Source organism: Neolamprologus multifasciatus, chromosome 9 (genome assembly GCF_963576455.1).
Source record: "Neolamprologus multifasciatus chromosome 9, fNeoMul1.2, whole genome shotgun sequence".
NCBI classification, from domain to species: domain Eukaryota; kingdom Metazoa; phylum Chordata; class Actinopteri; order Cichliformes; family Cichlidae; genus Neolamprologus; species Neolamprologus multifasciatus.
Genome location: NC_140447.1, coordinates 2,516,589 through 2,539,302, shown reverse-complemented (window position 1 = coordinate 2,539,302; position 22,714 = coordinate 2,516,589). Strand labels below are relative to the sequence as shown.

Here is a 22,714-nt window from a genome sequence, read left to right as displayed (position 1 = left end):
TATTTTAAAAAATAATCCCGTCCACACGTAAAGGCAGAAATGAAGGAAAACGCTGCCAGGAACATGCCAAAGCAGCAGGTGGCGCTATATTCCTAACCGTGTAGAAATGTTGGCCAATCAGAAGTCTAGAAGCCTCGGTGGGAAAAAGTAAACAAAGCTGGGGCATAGAAGCAGAACGAGTCGTATGTGTGGAGGGACAGTAACTGTGTGTGTATATGTAAGCATTTAAACACTGCAGAGAGAACAATTAACAGTAACAGTATTGTAGAAATTCATTTCACCAAAACAATAACGTGGCGCACAGTGTGACGTCAAAAAATGCGCACACCTTTGACGCTGCGTTTTCTCCGTTTTCTCCGTTTTCCTCGTCCACACGTAAATGCAAAAACAGAGTTTTCAAAAATATCCACCCTGGCAGGAGTTCTTAAAAATCTCCGTTTTCAGTGACCAAAAACGCCGTTTACGTGTGCACGAAAGGTGCAAACGCATAGAAAAATCTGCGTTTTCAAAAATACCCGGGTACGTGTGGACATAACTTTAGTTGTTGAATTTCATACAGATCCTTCATGACTTAATTACGTTCATAGAAACATGAAATTATTGTGTTCAAATTACAAGTTAGACTTTTTTAATGTAACAAACACCCAATTTACTTTTTTGGTAAACCAAAAAAAGTAGAGGTGGCTGCTCGACTTGACTGAGATGGATGCCTTCCTGAAACCCTGATCCAAATAGCGCGAGACTGAAACCCGTGCAGTGACGCGGGATTTAACATCGCTATATTATTGACTTACCTCACTTGAACATGATATGAACAATTTAATCTAGCCTCTTTGCATATCATGTAGTTTCTACACTATACAGTTACACTTAACTTTAAAGCATGAGGCAATTGTGTTAAATACACGCAAGATGCTTACGTAAATCCAAGAGCTGGCCAATCCCTTTTCAGCCTTTTCATTTCATGAATGATCCTGATCTGTCAAGGAATTAGATTTAAGAGTTGAATGTGGATAATGTACCACAGCTAAATTTGAATAAGAATTTAAGCTTGTATAGACGAGATCATAAAACAAATGAGAAGTGCAAACACATTAAACAAAAGAAGATTTTAAAGCAGTTTTATTGTCTTAGCGTAAGTTAATGCAAAGCTTGCTGTGGCCTCAGACTTGAAAAAACCCAAAAGGTTTTAAAACTGCAAAGTTGGCAGAAAGACATAAAGATATTCAACTTCCTACTTACTTTTTTGTCTTCTGGAAAGTGAAATAGTTTATAAAGACACATCTGGGTGGGATAAATATTTTATATGGGAGGCAGGGAATAAGATACTCCCTGTGCTCCCTGGTAATTTGACTCATGGGATTTTAAACTTTACTGACAGACATTTGGCATGGATAGCTCAGTAGGTAGAGTGGTCGCCCCATGATCGGAAGGTCAGGGGTTCGAATCCACTGAACGGCTACCCTGAGGTAACCCTGAGCAAGGTACCGTCCCTACACACTGCTCCCCGGGCGCCTGCTTAGTGGCTGCCCACTGCTTCACTGAGTGAATGGGTCAAATGCAGAGAAAACCAAGTAATTTCCCCACGGGGATCAATAAAGTATACATTATTGTTATTGACAGGACAAACAAATAAAGGTAAACTCTTATATAAAAAAACTAAAAAAAGACATTAGGCCCCACCTAAGACTCAGCACATTTGCAAGTTTTCTTTAGCAGCCTAGGAAAGTAATCCAGCGACAGTCGTCCATAAAGCCACGGGCTGCATTACAGAGGATCAGCTAATAGCTATTTCAGCATGCTGCTAATGGGAGTAATGTGACCAAATGGAAACTCATGCAGGGTAAAAATAAAGTGCCACAAAGAAAGAAATACCTGTAACACTAGCAAAGTCCATGAATGAATTTTGTAAACAAATCTCTTTGACAGATTTTATTTCTCGCTGCTCTTATATGAGTCATAGAGTCATAGAGTCGGGCTGTATGTTGTTATGATCTCATGCACCGCCATTCCTGTCAGTTAATTAACACTAGTAGTGGGCTACAGCCACACACTACATGGGATGTTCTGCTGTGGCAAGCTGGCTGTGGCTAAATGAAAGAGCAAATGCACACATCTGCAAGCGCGTGTCCACACCCACCAGCTACAAGTGTGCTGCTATTTTGAGTTTTCTCTGAACTCCACGCTGACTCTCGGCCACTCTGCTCAGTAATTTGGGCCTGTTCCTGCTGTCACAATAAACTACTTTCTCCAAGGATCTGGAAGTGTTCTCTACCAAGTGGAGGATGCTGGTACACATTTGGCGTCCATGTGTGGGAACATGTGGTCTGTCTCCAGAGCACTCCCTGTGGAACGTATCCACACGTTAACTAGCTTAACTTAGCATCAGACCAGAAGCAGTCTCTGCAATCTGTCCAGCATCAAGGTGATTGTTGAACAATTACTTAATAAACACTTTGTAAGTGCATACATTTCCAGCTCTGCACCATTACCAGAGACCAGGCTGTTAGATAGGAATTAAATAAAGGAAAACAGGATGTAAATATTAATAGATAGTAATGGCCCTTTAAATCCATATGCTATTTTCTCATAACATCTACTAGGTGACCATTAGGACCATTAGGAGAAGGATTATGGTGGTAGTAGTCTTGTATAAACGAGCAGCGTTTCAGGAACGATAACATCTTCCCTTTCAAACAGAGTTTACTGCATGCACTTTGATCTTAGAGCTCTTCCGTTAAGATTTCCATTTGTGTCTGACAAACATGTTTACATTCCACATGAAGGTCAGATGGGAACATGAGCCTACCCTAAAGAGATTAAGTATAATTCTGTATTTCTGTATGCCTAATTTATAGTATTTATAAGTAAAGTAAATTGAGTAGAAAGTGAAGTAAAGAGAGCCGCTGAGATGAACTAAACTGGTGACTTGAGCTGCATCACCGGTGCAGGAAGCCTAACAAACAAATACAGTTTCTTCCTGCAGCAAAGTCAGGGAAGACTGAGCATCATAATGACTACCAGGAAGCACAACATACCAACATACTTTGAAGGACTGATTGTTGAGTGAATACATCTTTAACAACCTAAAAAAACCTGCACAAGTTTACATTTATTTTGTATTTTCTATAATCCACAGAGGTTTATAAAAAAACTCACAAGCTCACATCTGGAAATACTGTGAAATTATATTGTTCTTCATCCCTGATACATATTCTCACGTAAATATTGGAAGAAGTGGAGTTAAATATTTTATATTGTTCTTTGACTCGGCAGGACTTTGCTCTATTCACTCATCCTCATGATCAAGTCCAAAGAATTAGATGAACCTATAAGACAGAGAATCAGTTCAAACAATGAGATATAATTACATGTTATTCAGATGTGTCGTCACTTTGCCAAGGTCTGGAAGAATATCAAACCTGCCACGCTCAGATGAGAGGAAATGATTAGGATGTTCAGGAACCACCAAGGCGAGCCTGCCATGAACCTGTTGGAATATCAGTGTCACTGTCCTCAGAGAAGCAAGTTTTACATCATCATGGAGGGAAGACACATTAAGGCCTAAAAACATAATGGATCATCCCAACATACTTCTCCAATGCATCAATAATAGACTAGAGATGGACCGATCTGATATTACGTATCGGTATCGGTCCGATACTGACGTAAATTACTGGATCGGATATCGGCAAGAAATAAAAATGTAATCCGATCCATTAAATATCAAAAAAGCACCTCACAAAACTTGCTACACGGCGTAACTCGGCTCATAACCGTAGCACGTTGGAGCAGTGTGGTCACGTGATAGAGCAGCTGTGTGTATTTGTAGCCTCGCTACCAAACCAGAATTTCATCTCCGAGGAAGTTATCTCAGAGAGAAGTAAAGCAAGTGTGTAAGTTCATCTCTGAATGTCTGTAAAGCTTAACAACCGATATATGGATGACTGCCTCTCTCTCTCCTGCTCCTACTTCAATGGTGAAACTGATTAGTGATCAGCTGATCGGCTCTCTTCTTTGTTTTTGTCTCACTTTGCACCAGAAAGAGGAAACCAGCAGCTGAACAACAGCAGCACGTTTAAGCTTGATAAGCTGTTGTTAGAATTTATTTAATATTACTTTCTACAGCTGACGGCTGGTAACTGTGCAGGGGCGGATCTAGCAAAGTTTAGCCAGGGGGGCCGATAGGGCATGAACAGGGAAAAGGGGGCACAAAGACATACTTTTCTTTCTTATTCTCATTTAAAATATCGAGCTTTTAATAAATAATTGTCTGAATCTTACACCCAAAGTTTTAATCTGATGTAAAATATATAGAAGTCCATTACTGTATATAGTAACTGTGAAGTCTAATATACCCTAGTAAGCTGTAGTACTTTTCCTTTGGGAAGGTACCATCTGTGCAGTTCTGTTGAAGAAAGATGTTGAATCTATTTAGTTATTCTTGAAAAATAATTTTTTTCTGTGATTTTTTTTTTTTTACCCTGCATCAAATTAAAGTTGATTACATCGATTAAGCATCATGAGGTGGAGGGTGGGGGGTTCCCTATTTTTTTTTGCTGGGAGTTTGCAACCCTATTAGTTAGGTTGCTTAATATTTCTGATAAGTACTCTTTAAAATACCAGAACAGGGAGGATGGAGCAGGTTTAAGTTTATTAGATTGATCAGTTTTGCTGAACTATGAAATATTTTGGGCGCAGTGTATTTTTTACATACAGGTATAACAGAATAGCTTTAGTGTTGTTATTTATTTAAACTTGAGTCTAAACTTATACAAAAAGCAGCAAGATATTAAAAAAACATTTTATTGATTAAAAAACACACTATATCGGATTCATATCGGTATCGGCAGATATCCAAATTTATGATATCAGTATCAGTATCGGACATAAAAAAGTGGTATCGTGCCATCTCTAGTAGAAGTGGAACTCAAATCCATAGATGGTTGAAAGTTGGACACAACTGAGTGTTCCACCAGGACAATGATCCCAAACACACATCCAAACTTACAGTAAGCTACTGGAATGGCCTTCCCAAATCTCTGACGTCAGCCGTCTTGGAAATTTGTGGAATATGCTTAAAAGCCGTGTCCATGTTAGGAAGCCAATCAGTTGAAAGGAACTCCGCCAATATTACTAAGAAAAGTGGTCAAATTTTCAAGCAGAATTATGACACATTACACCAAATACCAAAGTACATCTTTGAGCCTGTATGTTTAACTCTGACCTTAAAAAAATGCAGAATAAATAAAAGACATTAAATTCATCCTGTAAATGATTAAAGATGCATGCATACACAACCAACCCACCCTGGAAATAGAGCAGTTCAAGGAAAGTCATTCCAAGCCTAAAATGACCACATAAACCTCTGACCGCTGTATATGTTTGACACGATTCTCCCTCCTCTTACCAAACTGGAATTTAAACAGAAATGTACAGAAAATTATTTTTAGTCTTTCTCTAATATTTGTTGAGGTCTGATGAGAACATTTATTTTGGAGCACAACCACAGGTGAGATGGACAGAGCTTCCTTTCAGGTCTGACACAACAAGTCAGCTGAGCAAAGCAGCCTTTGTGCTGCCACAGGGAGGGACTCATGACCTCAGCACACAGGGGTTCATGTTGGACAATAAACTGCGGTCCAAGATTTCTATAGAGTGTTGTGGTCTACATTTGTTCAGGTGTCATGTAGGATAGCGCTGTCGTACTTCCGCACTGGCTTCATTTTCCACTTGGTCTGGCCTCCTTCCCGTTCAGGTTTCCACCTGCCTTTGCAAATAGCAACCATGTAGCTCATTTAAAGGATGACTGACACCCCTGATCAGTTTTAGGTGTACACGCTTCTACCCTCAGACATGTTAGTTTGCTTGCTGGTGATAAAATGAAAAACCAAACAGAACATTGTAATGGGGACGCCGGTCTAATGGGAAAGCATGAAGCATCATTTAAAGAGATACACAGAGAACAACTGAGCAGTCGTTACTGAATAAATAGTCAGCACTTAGTCTGTAAAAGCCCCGTTCTAACAACTTCCACGCAGTTAACAAAAAGCGATGTATAGCAGTAAAAAAGCTCTCAGTGTGGTCACTGCCTGAGGTGGTCTCCCTCATCGGCTGTAAAGAATTTCTTTTCACCCATCCGTGGAAGCCCCATTGAATGTTAATGATGCCTAACGTTAGATATACTGTAGAAGGCTTTAGGCTGCTACTGTGGCCTTTAATCACACTCATAAAGCTGCTATCTTTCAGCATCACACTTTCAAAGAGTTTAGGATTTGATGTTTCACACTCAAGTGAAGTCAGATAGAAATGATCAGCTCTGTGCTGGCAGTAGGTCTCTTATTACCAGATACCGAGTGTTCTACACCCAAAATTATAACATTTCAGATGCAGCTGTGTGAGGTTTTCATGTCACGAGAGATAAAGAGATAAAGATACTGTATGCCAATCAGTGCTGCCCTGTAATTACTAACTGTATAACTGTTATCTGTTGGAAAACAGGGATGGGGAGATTTCAAATGGGGCTAGGCTATCCATATACATTTGAAAACCCATTAATATTAGCAGAAGCATGTTCTCGGGACCAACGAAACCATAGGATCCTTTAAATGTTGTTGCTTAAATGAGCCAACAAATGACAATCGTCTACTTACACAGATCAAAAGGAAGCCGGTAGCATTTAGGTTGGGTTTATTTTTAACTCTGTTTCTTGTAATTTGGAAGCGAGTTCAGAGACCTCTTAAGTACATGCATTTAGTTTCCCTCTGCCTCAGGCTGACAGGCCCACAAATCATCGGTTGTTACCCACAAGTAAGAGATGTATAGACAGTGTTGGGGAGTTAAAATACAAAATATGAGTAACTGTATTCCGTTACAGTTACCGTTTAAAAAGGTGGTATTTAGAATACAGTTACTTTGTTGAAATAAATGGATTACACGGCGGTACTTCCCTGTTTCATATTGTGGCGGGTCAGGACTGTTTGGGTTTTGTTTGACAGCTACGTTCTGTTGTTCCAGGCGGCAGCGTTACGGTTGCCATGGTTACAGGGTGACATTCTCTCTCTGTGTGTTTCCTGGGTGAGAGAGGCCTTTTTGTTGTTGTTGTGCTAAGCTAATAGGCAGAATGCTACAGGTATAGCTCTAAAGAATGTAGCATCATAGGCAGTGTATAGTGATGGGATTTCCGGCTCTTTTTAGAGATCCGGCTCTTTCGGCTCCGAACTGGCTCTTCAGGTTTTTTTGTTGCTTTAATTAATTTATCATTAACAATAATATAAAATTATGCAGAAAAGGAATTACTATTGTAAAAAAAAGTGGTTTTATTTATATATGTTTATATATGGCCCCTAGAGACAAAGCACGTACAAACTCTAAAGCATATACAAACTCCAAAAAGCACGTACAAACTCTAAAACACATTTCTAGCGTTAACTGAACCTCCAAAACAGAGCTACTAGATCACTTAAATTACACAATTGAAAGCATGTGTGTATTGTTTGTGTATTTATACACAGGCACTCATTTATATTCAAATAATTTAAAAACAATGTTCATTTACCTGTTACTACCACACACCAAATCCGGTCGTTGGTACTTGCTGGCTTGTGTAGCCACTAGGTAACAAAAGCTCAACACTGCACCCTAGCATCCTGGGGCACTTCTGTTGTCTTTTGTACGTGTTTTGAGTTTTTACGTGCTTCTGAGTTTTTAAGTGCTTTAGGGTTTGTACGTGCTTCAGAGTTCGGATGTGTTTTGAAGTTTGTACGTGTTTTTACGTGTTTTGGAGTTTGTACGTGTTTTTAAGTGTTTTGGAGTTTGTACGTGCTTCAGGGTTTGTACGTGATTTGAAGTTTGTACGTGCTTTGTCTGTAGGGGCCACCGTAAATATACTTTTATTTATTCACTCCACATAAAATGTAATAAATAAATCATATAATACAAAAATCAACTATTCACATTTCAACTTTTAACTATTTAAATTTTCAGTTTTCCTTTTACAAATTTAAAGTGAAACAACACAAAACACTGCAAACCACAACACAATTAAATATAAATTAAAATATGAAAACAAAAAGAAGATGCATATTCTCTGTCATATGGACCTGCATGAATAAACTTTCTGAATCCTTTATCATCTGCAACTGAAAATAGTTGTGGATGATTACTATACCTTTCTAATGTGACGTTGTTGTCCCTGGCTCTCTTTCTCTCCCTCCTGCTCTGTTCCTGTGCTACTGCGAGTGTAACTACCGCCCCTCCCCCCTCTTCCCAGTGTAAAGCACAAGGCTCGCCTGCTGAGTGAAGCAGAAAAAAAGTGCGAGAGAGAGGCTGAGAGAAAGAAAGAAAAAAAACCCGCGTGACGGCTCGCGATAAGGAGCCGGCTCGCGTCGTTCACGTCAAAGAACCGGCTCTAAGAGCCATTTCGTTCGCGAACGACCCATCACTAGCAGTGTAGTCCGTGCTGCAGGGAGAATGGACTGCCATACCCGTTATGTGTCTGTGAGCGAGGGAGGGAGAAAAAGGAAAAGTACGAGCTGTCATCGAGCAAAAACGGGAGCTGGAAGCATGTAAATATAATAATAACCACTGCAGCCTGACGAGCCCAGTTGTAAGTAAGCTATTAAGACTCGACTGTACACCATGTTCGTGTTTTCCTCCAAAAACAATAAGTTCTGTTGGAGCAGCCTTTCAACGCCTCTCTCTGTCTCTGCTAGCAAAGTTGACCCAGACAACAAAGTAAAGCTAGTTTTCAGCTACGAGCCCGACACAGAACCCACCGTATTAGCCAGAGGTCCCTTTACTACGGTTCGGAGCCGCAGACCTTCAGTAACAGTAATAAATCACAGCAATAGTACATTCATGTAGTTGTAAACAGCATGATAATATATTAAGTAATCCAAAGTATTCAGAATATGTTACTCTCATCGAGTAACGTAACGGAATACGTTACAGAATACATTTTGGGGCATGTAATCTGTAATCTGTAATGGAATACATTTTAAAAGTAACCTTCCCAACACTGTGTATAGAGCCACTCGAGGGTCCTTGGTTGAGAATGAAAGTGGTCAGCTGGGCATTTGGGGCATTACACACGTGACTTCTTAAGAAACCAGTGTTGGGTAAGTTACTTTAAAATAGTAACTTAGTTACATTACTAGTTACTTCTATCAAAAGTAACTCAGTTACTTCAAGTTACTCGTTACTTTCAAAGTAACTAGTTACTAGGGAAAGTAACTTTGGTTTTACTCAGAATTCTCTTGTTAATGTGTTGCTTCCATAACTTTGCCAGTCTTCTAGCTTGCTTACTTGCCACAAGTGCACTGTGCCACCTACCAATAGAAAGGAAAAGATAATGTGCATGTTTCCACGAGAGAAATCCCACGCCTGGACCGTCATTGACTGCTCCCATAATTCTAGCCTACGTCACAGCATCATGTGCGCTTTTTACATCCAACACAAAAACTGCAGTCGTGATGCTTTGATTGTACTCAACTTACTGTACTGTAACTCGGAAATTCTGCCTTCTGAATAGGAAGATGTAGGTAACACCAGACTGCAGATGAGCTGCATACAGGGCTGGACGGGAACAAAAAATCGGCCCGGGCATTTTGACTAGAGACCGGCCCACCATTATAGGAAAAATCATAAAGCCTTTGAATGAAAACAAACGCTGTTGTGACAGTGATGTTACCAGCTGTCAGCTACCTAAAAAGGATCCTGGGGTTATCTGTCTCTCAGAAACAGTTCATAACTTCAACTCATTCATGTCACCTAAGAGGTAAACCTGTTTCTCCATCACCTGTTCAGCTCTGATGATTCAGTAAGGACATCTCCTGGTTTCATCTTCATGTTTCCCTCTCACCACATATCCAAACCGACATCATGACCAGCAGCTTTGCAGCTGTGGCTCCAGCAAACATCAGCTGATACTAGAAATTAATATTAAATAAATTCTAACAACAGCTGATCAAGCTTAAACGTGCTGCTGTTGTTTAGCGCGACATCGGCTGGTTTCCTCTTTCTGGCGCAAAGTGGGCGATAAACAAACAAGAGAGCCGATCAGCTGATCATTGATCAGTTTTCATGGGGGGGGGGGGAGAATGAAAGAAGAAGAGGCAGCTGTGCAGCGTAAAGACAGAATAACTCCAGCTTTGTGTCTTTTTCAATGTAGCTGAATTACGGGACAAACTGTTCCTTTTCACCTCAATAAGAAACGCCTAATATTTTCTCTGAATACCAGACGGGACGGTTGGCAACTCTAATAACTTATGAACAAAATAAAGTTCAACATCATTAACATCATAGCACCCACACAGCTGTATAGAAACTCCGTCATGCTAGCTAGCACGCAGTATGGAAAAAGTCAGAATAACGAAAATAAACTCCACCTAAACTTGGTTTATATCTGACCCAGATAGACTGCAGGTCATAACTTCTTACCTGAAGTTCAGTTCACACTTGGACCGGCGGCCGCCTCGGGTCTCTTTTCCTTCTGCGTCCCCTTTCCCTCATCCACCTGCTGCCTCCACCACTTGCTAATGTTACAGAATCTGTGGAAGCTCCGCGATAGCCACCACACGAAGTAACGAGTAACGACCCTATCTAAATCCCAGTAACGACTAACGCGTTCCTGATTTTGGCATAATAACTAGTTACCGTGCTCGTTACCACAATAATAACGTAGTTACTGTAACGCGTTACTTAATAACGCGTTAGTCCCAACACTGTAAGAAACAGATAAGAAAACTGCAACAAAATGTTAGTTAATATGAGAATATGTAAAATCAACTGCTCTTTGTCTATAACAGGAAAATCAGACATTTCATCCAAAATACGCTTTTATCATGATATAATTTTCTACTTTAGTCAGAATTAAAAACACGGATTGAAATATTTTGTACTTAAAAAAATGATTTGTGAAGCACAGATAGATACTTCTGATTAATATTTCTTCTTTTCGTCAGTTCAGTGGGTTTGTGAGTATCTGCGCTGCTTACAATAAAATCGATATTCTTCTATTTAAGGCTATAAGGCTGACTATTACACATATGAATTCTTATTACCATGTCCTGTTTGTATTTTGCGTTGTACAATTTAACTTTGAGGTATTTATTTTAACGTATTGCACATTGATTTGCATATTTCTTTTTACTTATTTTATTATTTACTTTTCTTTCTTTCTTTCTGTATTTTGATTGAGCATCTGCAACAAAGACAGTTCCTTCTTGGGAATATTATATAATCATCACATTCTCTTTCTGACTAAATGGGCGCATGTATTGTCCATCTGGGAAGGATGTGTTATTTTTTAATGCCAGCAATTCCCAAAATGCATCACATAAAGGCGGTCATAAAGTTACTGTTTGACAAGAGGAGGTGTGTGTGTACCTGTTTAGACATCTTTGCGGGGACCAAAAATTGGGAGTTTACTATACTTCTGGGGACCAACATCTCAGTCCCCACTAGTGCAAAGGCATTTTTGAGACTCAAAATGTGGTTTTAGTGTCAGGGTTACAATTAGGTTATGGTTAGGTTTAGGGTAAAGGTCAGGGTTAGGCATTCATTTTTGATGGTTAGGGTAAGCGGCTAGGGCAGGGATGGGCAATTCCAGGCCTCGAGGGCCGGTGTCCTGCAGGTTTTAGATCTCACCTTGGGTCAACACACCTGAATCACATGATTAGTTCGTTACCAGCCCTCTGGAGAACTTCAGGACATGTTGAGGAGCTAATTTAGCCATTTAAACCAGCTGTGTTGGTTCAAGGACACATCTAAAACCTGCAGGGACACCGGCCCTCGAGGCCTGGAGTTGCCCACCCCTGGGCTAGGGCATTATGTCAATGAGATGTCCCCACTAGGATAGCAACACCTGACATGTGTGTGTGCGTGCAAAATGTGGCTGTGAGGAACAGGCGTGTTGCTCACTGCAGCTTTAGTAACAATTTTCAGAGGAAATCCACTTGAGAAGCCTAAAGAAAAGGCATCCCAACAGCATGTAGGGTACTTTTTTGTTTGGTTTTCCTAATCAAAAAAAGAGGTTACCAGGGGGCCCGAATGAAAAGCAGTGGGCTGACATGCAGTTAAAGGACTGACACTTATTTGCTATGACTAAATTTGGAATACTCTGTGATTACCCTCTCAAAGATGTGTGTGTGTCTCCACCTACACACAGAGCAAAGCAGGCAGCAGCTCAGAGTTAAGCAAAAAATGCAACAAGAAGCAACTTTTAGCTAAAGTATGAGAGCTACTTATCCAGCAACATCAAAGGCAGTGCTGCATGGAGTTGGCAGGAATACTTCATCCAAGCGGATAGAATGAGATAAGCGAAGCCTTGGCTGGGTTGGCGGCTTTTGGAGCATTTCTAATGACATTATCTCACAGACTGTCCAAGAAGTGTCTGCTTCAGATTTGCTAAGTTTGCTGCACTACTTAACACTAATAAACAAGTATCTGTGTTTGTGGGAAATGGCCGTGCAGCTTGCTAATCAGTGTTTACTTTACAACAGTCAGCTACCAAAGTCTGTAGGAAACAAACTACACTACCCCAGTGTGACTGAATGAAGTCCTCACATGTTGCTACACAGTTAAATACGTCCTCAACGATACCGAACTGTTGTAGCTCACACATTAAGCTGTTTAATGAGGTGATTAATTGTGGTAAATATGTGGAGTATGCTGTTTGCTGTTTACTCATTTAAGGAAAATGAGATGCTTCCCTTATACAGAATATTTAGACTCCACCAACTTTGAGAATATGCAAGTGGAAATGCTTTCAGGAATAAAGTAGTCACTAATTATTCATCCCAACTCTTGGGTTTTTTCCAGTTTGCAGCTACACAACTGTTGTCTTAGCTAACCTACTGGTATCTGGCCATACAAGTAGTTTTAGCTTTGTTATTGGTCCAGATTTGATTCCTGTCAGTACAGTTCCATACATACTCTGCTACCTTACAACTACAGTTGCCTTTTAGTGTAAGACGTATGATAGGGAAAGCCAACAAGCTGCACCTGGTGATGCTGCTCGGTGTTGAATTCTCTCCATTACAACAACGAGTGGTTGAGGGTCTGGAGAAAGATCCAGATAGCTCTAAATCTGTTATTACCACTGTATGCATCAGCAGGGGAGCATCTGATACAACATGAAAGGCTTCCCAAGAGCATCATGGGGGATCCCAGAGCATTCCCGGGATATGCAATCATACCAGCATTTTCTGGTTATGCTGCATGGTCTCCATTCAGTTGGATGTGCTCAGGAAATCGCTAAAGGGAAGTCAGGAGGAATCCTTATCAGATAAAATTACTTCAACTGGAACCTTTTAACAGAAAGGAGCAGTAGTTGACCCTCCAGGTAAACTGTTTCTAGCTGCTCCTCCCAGGCCTTCCTAGTGGATTTCAGAAGGAGTTTCAGGCCAGAGTGGCTGTAATCTGGTTATGCTCCGTACTTTGATGCAGTACCAAGGTGCTGGTCAGATGCTCAAACTGCTCACGATCATTGGTTATGTTTGACATGCAGATCAGCTGGCCAATCAAGACTTAAATCTGCTTTTTCAGTCACATCTTTCCCTCATTTATTCACCAGCTCTTGTTGTTGCTTGAACTACATCACCACTACGTTTTGGGCTTCTACCCACCCCCAGCCCTCAGTGACCCTCTCCTATAAAAAGATGTGGTCAGACACGGCGTTCTTACATTCTTGTGCTTGCTGCCTTCATCTCTTACAGACTTTTTCTTTCAAATCTACAAATATTATGTGTCTAAGTTCGGTTTAGCTCAGAGATATCAACTTGTCACTGGCTCTTCAGTCCTTAACAGCGGGAGGCAGGGTGAAGTGCCGGATTAGTGTGCTTACATAAAAGGACCGTGTCAGGCCAGCTTCTGTGTGTTGTCTATTTTCTCTTGTTCTAGACACCCAGAGATTTATGTCATCTTGTCATTTATTGGGCTGTGGTGGGCGTCTTGGCTGTGTAATTATGAGGTCTGCTGCTCTTATGGGTTTATGTGCGTAGTGCGGCGAGACACTTCAAAAGAAAACAGATGCAACAGAGAGCTAATTCAGTTGTTTCCTCACTGCCAACTTTCATAACCGTGCACTCAAAATATACTGTATCTTAGGGACCCGGTGACCTCTGTGTTCAGCACAGAGCTCGAACACGAGAGAAATGTTTCACACCTCAAACTGTCATACTTGAAGCCCCGCGGAGTACCCAGGTCTGAAGTTAGACCTGCTGAGCTGAGGTTGACAAGAAGGCCTGGCTTAATATGTCAGCGAACATTCCTGCACAGGACTTTCTTTGTAACTGGAAAAGGAAAATATTTTAGGACCAAACAAACAATTACAATTGCTAGGTGAGAAGGTTGAAAAAAGGTTGAATAAAGGTTGCATAAATATGATGGAATATAGCAAAACATCCTCAAAATGATTTTTAGGCACCTGTGCAGCTCTTTGTAGAAATAAATTTATTTAATTACCATTAGTTTAGATCAGCGGTCCCCAACCCCCGGGCCTCGGACCGGTCCATGAGTCGTTTGGTACCGGGCCGCGAGAGTTGAGGCTCAGATGTGAAATGTATAGTTTTCAGGGTTTTTATCGGTTTTCAGCGTTATTTTATTATCGTTTTTATCGTTACCTCGGTTTTCCTGGGTCTTTTCACGTCTGTTGTGAATAAATCTTCGTTTTTCGGTACCGGTACTAGTTTTATTTTGTTGTATTTATCCGCGACACCTTAAAGGCCGGTCCGTGAAAATATTGTCGGGCATAAACCGGTCCGTGGCGCAAAAAGGTTTGGAGACCGCTGGTTTAGATGGTCAGCTGGTTACTAAAGGTAATACAAAGGTCTGTATAAAAAAGATAGATATTTGTTAGCTGTTTCAGCTAAGAGCTACAGTGAATGCTGTACAGTAAATGATTTCCACTGTTGTTAATATGCTGCTGTTGTCACACATCTGTTGACACTACAAGACCTCCCAGTGTCCTTTGTGGATCAGGCTGAGCGCACAAGCGCTTCTGAAATGCTCTGTTTCAGTCGTCTGGCTACATCACTTTGGATCTTGTCCAAATGACTTTGGTTTTACACCTGCTCGTTTCTTCTGAGCCGACCCTTCAGCTGCCATCTAATATATCCCAGACTTTGAAACGGGCCCTCGTTACAAAATGCTCAGAAGGTTTTGGCTTATCGGTATAAATATTCGAAGACGTTATCATTTATTTCCAAGAGCAAGAATCTAATCTGACAACTGAGGCTGCTCCGGGGATGCTAATGCTATTGTTAGCTTATTTATTATTAAGTGCGAGCGCTGCAATTTACTGTCAGGCTCACTTTAAGTGCTCGCCCTTCCTTCACTGTTCGGATGATGCAGACACATAGTTTTCTTCTTCTGCAGCAGACAGCTGACATCAAATCCTTTTCCTTTATAGCTAACGTATTTTTGAAAAGGTCACTCGTGCTTCAGTTTGCTCTTGGGTTTGTTGCAGTTTTTCCAAGCATTGCACAGTCTGGCCTTGGGGTGAATTTACTGGAACATCCACTCCTGAGAAGACTGGCAGCTGTCAAGGATGTTTGCCACGTTCTCACGTTCTCACTGTCGAATGATGGAAATCAAACTGTTGGGAAATGGACTTATATCCCCACGCAGACTCGTCTTTCCTCTGTGGTATGCCTGAATTCTCCCCACGTTCTCATCCCAACATGCAACATACCGACGCGATGTGACAAATCGTCGGTATGAGCCGAGGCATGAGAGCGGATTAGAAGGGATCTATAAATGTAAGGTTATGATTAAGGTTAGGGCTGTAATAGAAAGCTGCTAAGTGAATAACAGGGAAATTCTTCAATTAAGAATCCGGAGCGTCTCCTAAGAATGTGGAAGGGCACCTTTCGCGTTACTGTGACTAGGGCTGCCACAAACGATTATTTTGATAGTCGACTAGTCACCGATTATTTTTGTGATTAGTCGACTAATCAGATCATCATCCATTGGACGTAAAACCTACAGCTTATTGCACCAGCAGCATCTGCTCTTATATAACTATCATTAGCTTACAGCTTTAAGTGTTTAAGGTCTGTGCTAACTAAAAATAAAGACAAGATGACAGTTTATTAACTTTTAATGAAATTTGCAGATTGTTTCGGTGAAGTTTAATAAACTCCTTGCTATCTAAAATATAACAGGACACCGGAGTAAATTCTCGAGCATCTCACACTTCTGATAATCAGCTGTCTGCTTGATGTTTATTCAGCTGTGTAAAAACTATAACTTTAATCTCAGCCAAACCGATTTACTCAGGAACAAATAAAATACAAAAAAAAAGCCAAACAATAACATTTTAAGTTATCTAAGTGACTTATGTATGTTTAACCTGAGTAGCGAAAGACGGCGGTGGGTTTGAAAACGATTTGCGGGAGTCCGGTGTTCTCACGGCTCTAGTGAGCCTAGCCCCCGGCTAGCTATCGAGCTAGTGGGTAACAGACGTCTCCGAAAACGTCGGAGCGCTTTTTGAAAATATGTGGTGTCTTGATAAACTGAGCAGATATTTGAGGTTTACACAGCTACATTCTCGCCTGAAAATATGTTAAACGTTTATTTTGTGACCCAGAAAGAATAATAAGAGTGTGGTGGACCACTGGAGGGCTCCACTCACACCCAGTTCTCAGGAAGTGTTGTTGCTGTGTTTTGGAGGGAAAAGTGTTCAGTTGTGTGGTGATAAGTAATAAACGAGCAGTGTCAATCGAGAGCTCTCGTGTCGTCTGTGTTTACCTCCACAAGAGTAATATTAAAACTAACTAGCTGCCGCCATTGTTGTAAACTGAGCAGGGCTGCGCTATGAATTCTGGGACACAGCTACTTCTTCTTCGGGGTTTAACGGCAGCTGGCATCCTTGTACATGCAGTGCTGCCATCTTCTGTTTCAGTCCGTTATTACACTCTTAAATCCTACTACTTATTCCTGCGTCTTTTGGGATCTTACAAAGCTTCAAACGACGCGTCGACTATTAAATCAGTCGTCGACGATTTTAATAGTCGACGTAATCGTGACTAGTCGACTAATCGTGGCAGCCCTAACTGTGACGTCTCGGGCCGTGACGAATCGTCAGTATGGGTTTTTTTTTTGTATACTGCAAACAGCAAAACTTGTGCTTTTATAAAGGTGGCCCTCCTCGCTGATTTGATCTGATTAGAGGCACCTGGCTGCTTCTTCATTTCTATAATGTACTTAGTTTTTCACAGCGCTTCCACATCGTGGTCTAATTTTTGGCAGAGAGTAAAATGACATGGAGTAATATGTCATACTTTGTAGTTCTTCTGAGGTTGTACCTGCCAAGTGCCAGGTTACTTTTTCTTATTATGTTGTGACAAGTTTAAAGAAGGGTGCTTTGTTATTTAACATGACTGGAGGTGCATATTTTTCAAACTCACATAGTTGGTGCCAATCATTTTCTCTTTTTGTTTATCCTTTGCTGTTTAAGATTTTTTTCTATCAAGTAAAACCTAAAAAAAATCTTTACTTTGTGAACAAAAGGTGCTGCAGATGCACGACAGGAAATCCACAGAGGAAAGAAACAAAACCACAAGCCCAGGATACAAAGAAGAAAAAGTCACACTGACAGAAACAGTGACACAAAAGAGAAAAACTACCATCGAAGTACAGTTTATGTTTCTGCACACTGTCCTGTATTAGAGCACCAATCCACTGCTGGAGCCCTCCCCAACACATGCACCGGTCTCCTTCTTCACAGTGTGCACACTTGTATAAAAGAAAAGTGTTTATTTGTAACCAATTTCAAAAGAAGAAGGCCTACAGTATGACCTTTGGGTGTAGATGAACAAAACACATTGTGCAGGAAAAAAGAGAATATGTATGAGAAAGAGGAAACCATCAGTTTTTAATACGATGTTCACTGGATTCAAGTAACATCAAAGCACTCAAACACACTCATAACATCTAACCAAAGGCTGGAGAAAAGCTTTGAGTACATTTGGGTTTCTAAATCTTTTTTTTGCTCTTTTAAAAATCTGAAAAATTCTTTTCTCATACATTTGCTCAGCAGGCAAAGCAGCGTCAAATCTTCACAAATGACTGGCCTGCAGCACCAGAATACATTTTACAGCTTGTTTCGCATGTTCATTGCCGTTGCCAGTGTGTTAGAGCGGTCCACGCTGGAACCAGTTCACATACCGCACAGTCAACAAACACGGTATAGAGTGGTCTCGGACTTTGCTGTCTTGCAGATGGCTTAAACATTATATGCACGTTGTGTTGTGGTTTACAAATGTGTTTGTTTGTTGCTTTATATTTTTGTTTTAACAAGAAGTGGGCTCAGTGCGAGATCTCACCACAGGACACGCTGCACAAGCTGCGCCCGTGCGTCAATACAGAGCCGCTACCACGACACTCACACTCAAGTGGCACAGATACATATAATTTTTCTTTGTGGCGCTTACATAAAATACAAAAGCAGATACTTTTATGAAGATGCAAGCTAGACAGACATCTTTCATGACTGGTTGCTCTTCTTAAACGGGGATTCCACAGATTCTTCACGTCAACGTTACTTTTCCAGGTGCTGTGAAGTCCTGATGTTTAGGTGAAACAGTAGATCTCCTGTGTTTGCAGGCTGGAAGCCCTGGAATACATTATTTTTGCTTAGGCTACAAGTTTGATGCATTTTCTGTCAGGACTGTAGAGTTCAGGATGAGGCAGTATCCAGTTAATGTCTGGATACTTCCAAGCTGGAAGGTACTGACATGTCTGTTGTGTCCACAGGGAGAGAAGGGTGATACTGGGCCAACTGGTGCTGCTGGAGCTCAAGGTGCCCCGGTGAGTTGATAACGATTTCATGCATTAATATGTATTTGTACACAAACAGTTAACTCAGTGCTGTTGTTGATTTTAAACTGACACATAAAGGTTTGAAGGAAAGTGCAATCAGGACATTGATACAAGAGCTGAAATTAATTGCAGCTTTTAAACGCTGCTAGTAAACACACACACACACACACACACACACACACACACCAGGAAACAGGAGATGGTAAAAGCTGTTTTAAAGCTCTGTGCTTGAACAGGGAGCAGTCAGGTTACTCATCTATTTTACGGGGGCAGTCGCTTCATCGTGGAAGTCACTTTCTCCCAATAAAAAGTCTTTTATCTACTTACCAAACAGATTTACTGCATCTCATTGATTAATGTTGATTATATTTCTCATCGAGTGGTCCATCCTGGATACAAACTCTTGTGTAAAAGAATCAGTTAAACTCAACAGAATCGATCATTTTTTACAACAAATTGAAGGTTAGATTTGACGCAGCTCCAGAAAATACCTCGAGCTTCACTCACAAACTGAGTCAGAAAAGTGTTCCAGCATTTTATATATATATATATATATATATATATACACAGTGGGGCAAAAAAGTATTTAGTCAGCCACCGATTGTGCAAGTTCCCCCACTTAAAATGATGACAGAGGTCAGTAATTTGCACCAGAGGTACACTTCAACTGTGAGAGACAGAGTGTGAAAAAAAAATCCATGAATTCACATGGTAGGATTTGTAAAGAATTTATTCGTAAATCAGGGTGGAAAATAAGTATTTGGTCAATAACAAAAATACAACTCAATACTTTGTAACATAACCTTTGTTGGCAATAACAGAGGTCAAACGTTTACTATAGGTCTTTACCAGGTTTGCACACACAGTAGCTGGTATTTTGGCCCATTCCTCCATGCAGATCTTCTCAAGAGCAGTGATGTTTTGGGGCTGTCGCCGAGCAACACGGACTTTCAACTCCCGCCACAGATTTTCTATGGGGTTGAGGTCTGGAGACTGGCTAGGCCACTCCAGGACTTTCAAATGCTTCTTACGGAGCCACTCCTTTGTTGCCCGGGCGGTGTGTTTTGGATCATTGTCATGTTGGAAGACCCAGCCTCGTTTCATCTTCAAAGTTCTCACTGATGGAAGGAGGTTTTGGCTCAAAATCTCACGATACTTGGCCCCATTCATTCTGTCCTTAACACGGATCAGTCGTCCTGTCCCCTTGGCAGAAAAACAGCCCCATAGCATGATGTTTCCACACCCATGCTTCACAGTAGGTATGGTGTTCTTGGGATGCAACTCAGTATTCTTCTTCCTCCAAACACGACGAGTTGAGTTTATACCAAAAAGTTCTACTTTGGTTTCATCTGACCACATGACATTCTCCCAATCCTCTGCTGTATCATCCATGTGCTCTCTGGCAAACTTCAGACGGGCCTGGACATGCACTGGCTTCAGCAGCGGAACACGTCTGGCACTGCGGGATTTGATTCCCTGCCGTTGTAGTGTGTTACTGATGGTGACCTTTGTTACTTTGGTCCCAGCTCTCTGCAGGTCATTCACCAGGTCCCCCCGTGTGGTTCTGGGATCTTTGCTCACCGTTCTCATGATCATTTTGACCCCACGGGATGAGATCTTGCGTGGAGCCCCAGATCGAGGGAGATTATCAGTGGTCTTGTATGTCTTCCATTTTCTGATGATTGCTCCCACAGTTGATTTTTTCACACCAAGCTGCTTGCCTATTGTAGATTCACTCTTCCCAGTCTGGTGCAGGTCTACAATTCTTTTCCTGGTGTCCTTCGAAAGCTCTTTGGTCTTGGCCATGGCGGAGTTTGGAGTCTGACTGGTTGAGGCTGTGGAGAGGTGTCTTTTATACAGATGATGAGGTCAAACAGGTGCCATTCATACAGGTAACGAGTGGGGGACAGAAAAGCTTCTTACAGAAGACGTTACAGGTCTGTGAGAGCCAGGGATTTTCCTTGTTTGAGGTGACCAAATACTTATTTTATACCCTGATTTACGAATAAATTCTTTACAAATCCTACCATGTGAATTCATGGATTTTTTTTTCACATTCTGTCTCTCACAGTTGAAGTGTACCTCTGGTGCAAATTACTGACCTCTGTCATCATTTTAAGTGGGGGAACTTGCACAATCGGTGGCTGACTAAATACTTTTTTGCCCCACTGTATATATATATATATAAAACACCCAGCACACCCCTGCGGGCGGTTTGTCCTTCAAGCTCGGGTCCTCTACCAGAGGCCTGGGAGCTTGAGGGTCCTGCGCAGTATCTTAGCTGTTCCCAGGACTGCGCTCTTCTGGACAGAGATCTCCGATGTTATTCCTGGGATCTGCTGGAGCCACTCGCCTAGCTTGGGAGTCACCGCACCTAGTGCTCCGATTACCACGGGGACCACCGATACCTTCACCCTCCACATCCTCTCGAGCTCTTCTCTGAGCCCTTGGTATTTCTCCAGCTTCTCGTGTTCCTTCTTCCTGATATTGCTGTCATTGGGAACCGCTACATCGATCACTACGGCCGTCTTCTTCTGTTTGTCTACCACCACTATGTCCGGTTGGTTAGCCACCACCATTTTGTCCGTCTGTATCTGGAAGTCCCACAGGATCTTAGCTCGGTCATTCTCCATCACCCTTGGGGGCATTTCCCATTTTGACCTCGGGACTTCCAGGTTATACTCGGCACAGATGTTCCTGTACACTATGCCGGCCACTTGGTTATGGCGTTCCATGTATGCCTTGCCTGCTAGCATCTTGCACCCTGCTGTTATGTGCTGGATTGTCTCTGGGGCATCTTTACACAGCCTGCACCTGGGGTCTTGCCTGGTGTGATAGACCCCAGCCTCTATGGATCTTGTACTCAGAGCTTGTTCTTGTGCTGCCATGATTAGTGCCTCTGTGCTATCTTTCAGTCCAGCTTTGTCCAGCCACTGGTAGGATTTCTGGATATCAGCCACCTCCTCTATCTGCCGGTGGTACATACCGTGCAGGGGCCTGTCCTTCCATGATGGTTCCTCGTCTCCCTCCTCTTTCTTGGGTTTCTGCTGCCTGAGGTATTCACTGAACACGCTGTCAGTTGGGGCCATCTTCATGATGTATTCGTGGATGTTCGTTGTCTCATCCTGGACTGTGGTGCTGACACTCACCAGTCCCCGGCCTCCTTCCTTCCGCTTAGCGTACAGCCTCAGGGTGCTGGACTTGGGGTGAAACCCTCCATGCATGGTAAGGAGCTTTCTTGTCTTGATGTCAGTGGCTTCTATCTCTTCCTTTGGCCAGCCTATTACCCCAGCAGGGTACCTGATCACGGGCAGGGCGTACGTGTTGATGGCCCAGATCTTGTTCTTACCGTTCAACTGACTCCTCAGGACTTGCCTGACCCTCTGCAGGTACTTGGTGGTTGCAGCTTTCCTAGCGGCCTCTTCATGGTTCCCATTCGCCTGCGGGATCCCCAGGTACTTGTAACTGTCCTCTATGTCTGCAATGTTGCCTTCTGGTAGTTCAATCCCCTCAGTTCTGACTACCTTCCCTCTCTTTGTTACCATCCGACTACACTTCTCCAGCCCGAACGACATTCCAATGTCATTGCTGTATAGCCTGGTAGTGTGGATCAGTGAATCAATGTCTCGTTCACTCTTGGCATACAGCTTGATGTCATCCATGTACAGGAGGTGGCTGACAACTGCTCCGTTCCGTAGTCGGTATCCGTAGCCAGTATCCGTAGCCAGTCTTGTTAATGATCTCACTGAGGGGGTTCAGGCCTATGCAGAACAGCAGTGGGGACAGAGCATCTCCCTGGTAGATCCCGCACTTGATGGTGACTCGTGCTATGGGCTTGGAGTTGGCCTCTAGTGTTGTACGCCACATCCCCATTGAGTTCCTGATGAAG

General features: G+C 42.0%; 1 protein-coding gene across 1 annotated transcript in view; it reads left to right on the top strand.

Annotated features, from left to right (window-relative positions):
• LOC146510769 (uncharacterized) overlaps positions 1-22,714 on the top strand; it is a 98,819-nt gene that overhangs the window by 29,419 nt on the left and 46,686 nt on the right. Inside the window, exon 19 of the mRNA XM_085173117.1 lies at positions 18,760-18,813. Within this exon, the coding sequence (XP_085029243.1) occupies positions 18,760-18,813 (54 nt within the window). The remainder of the gene's footprint in view (positions 1-18,759; positions 18,814-22,714) is intronic.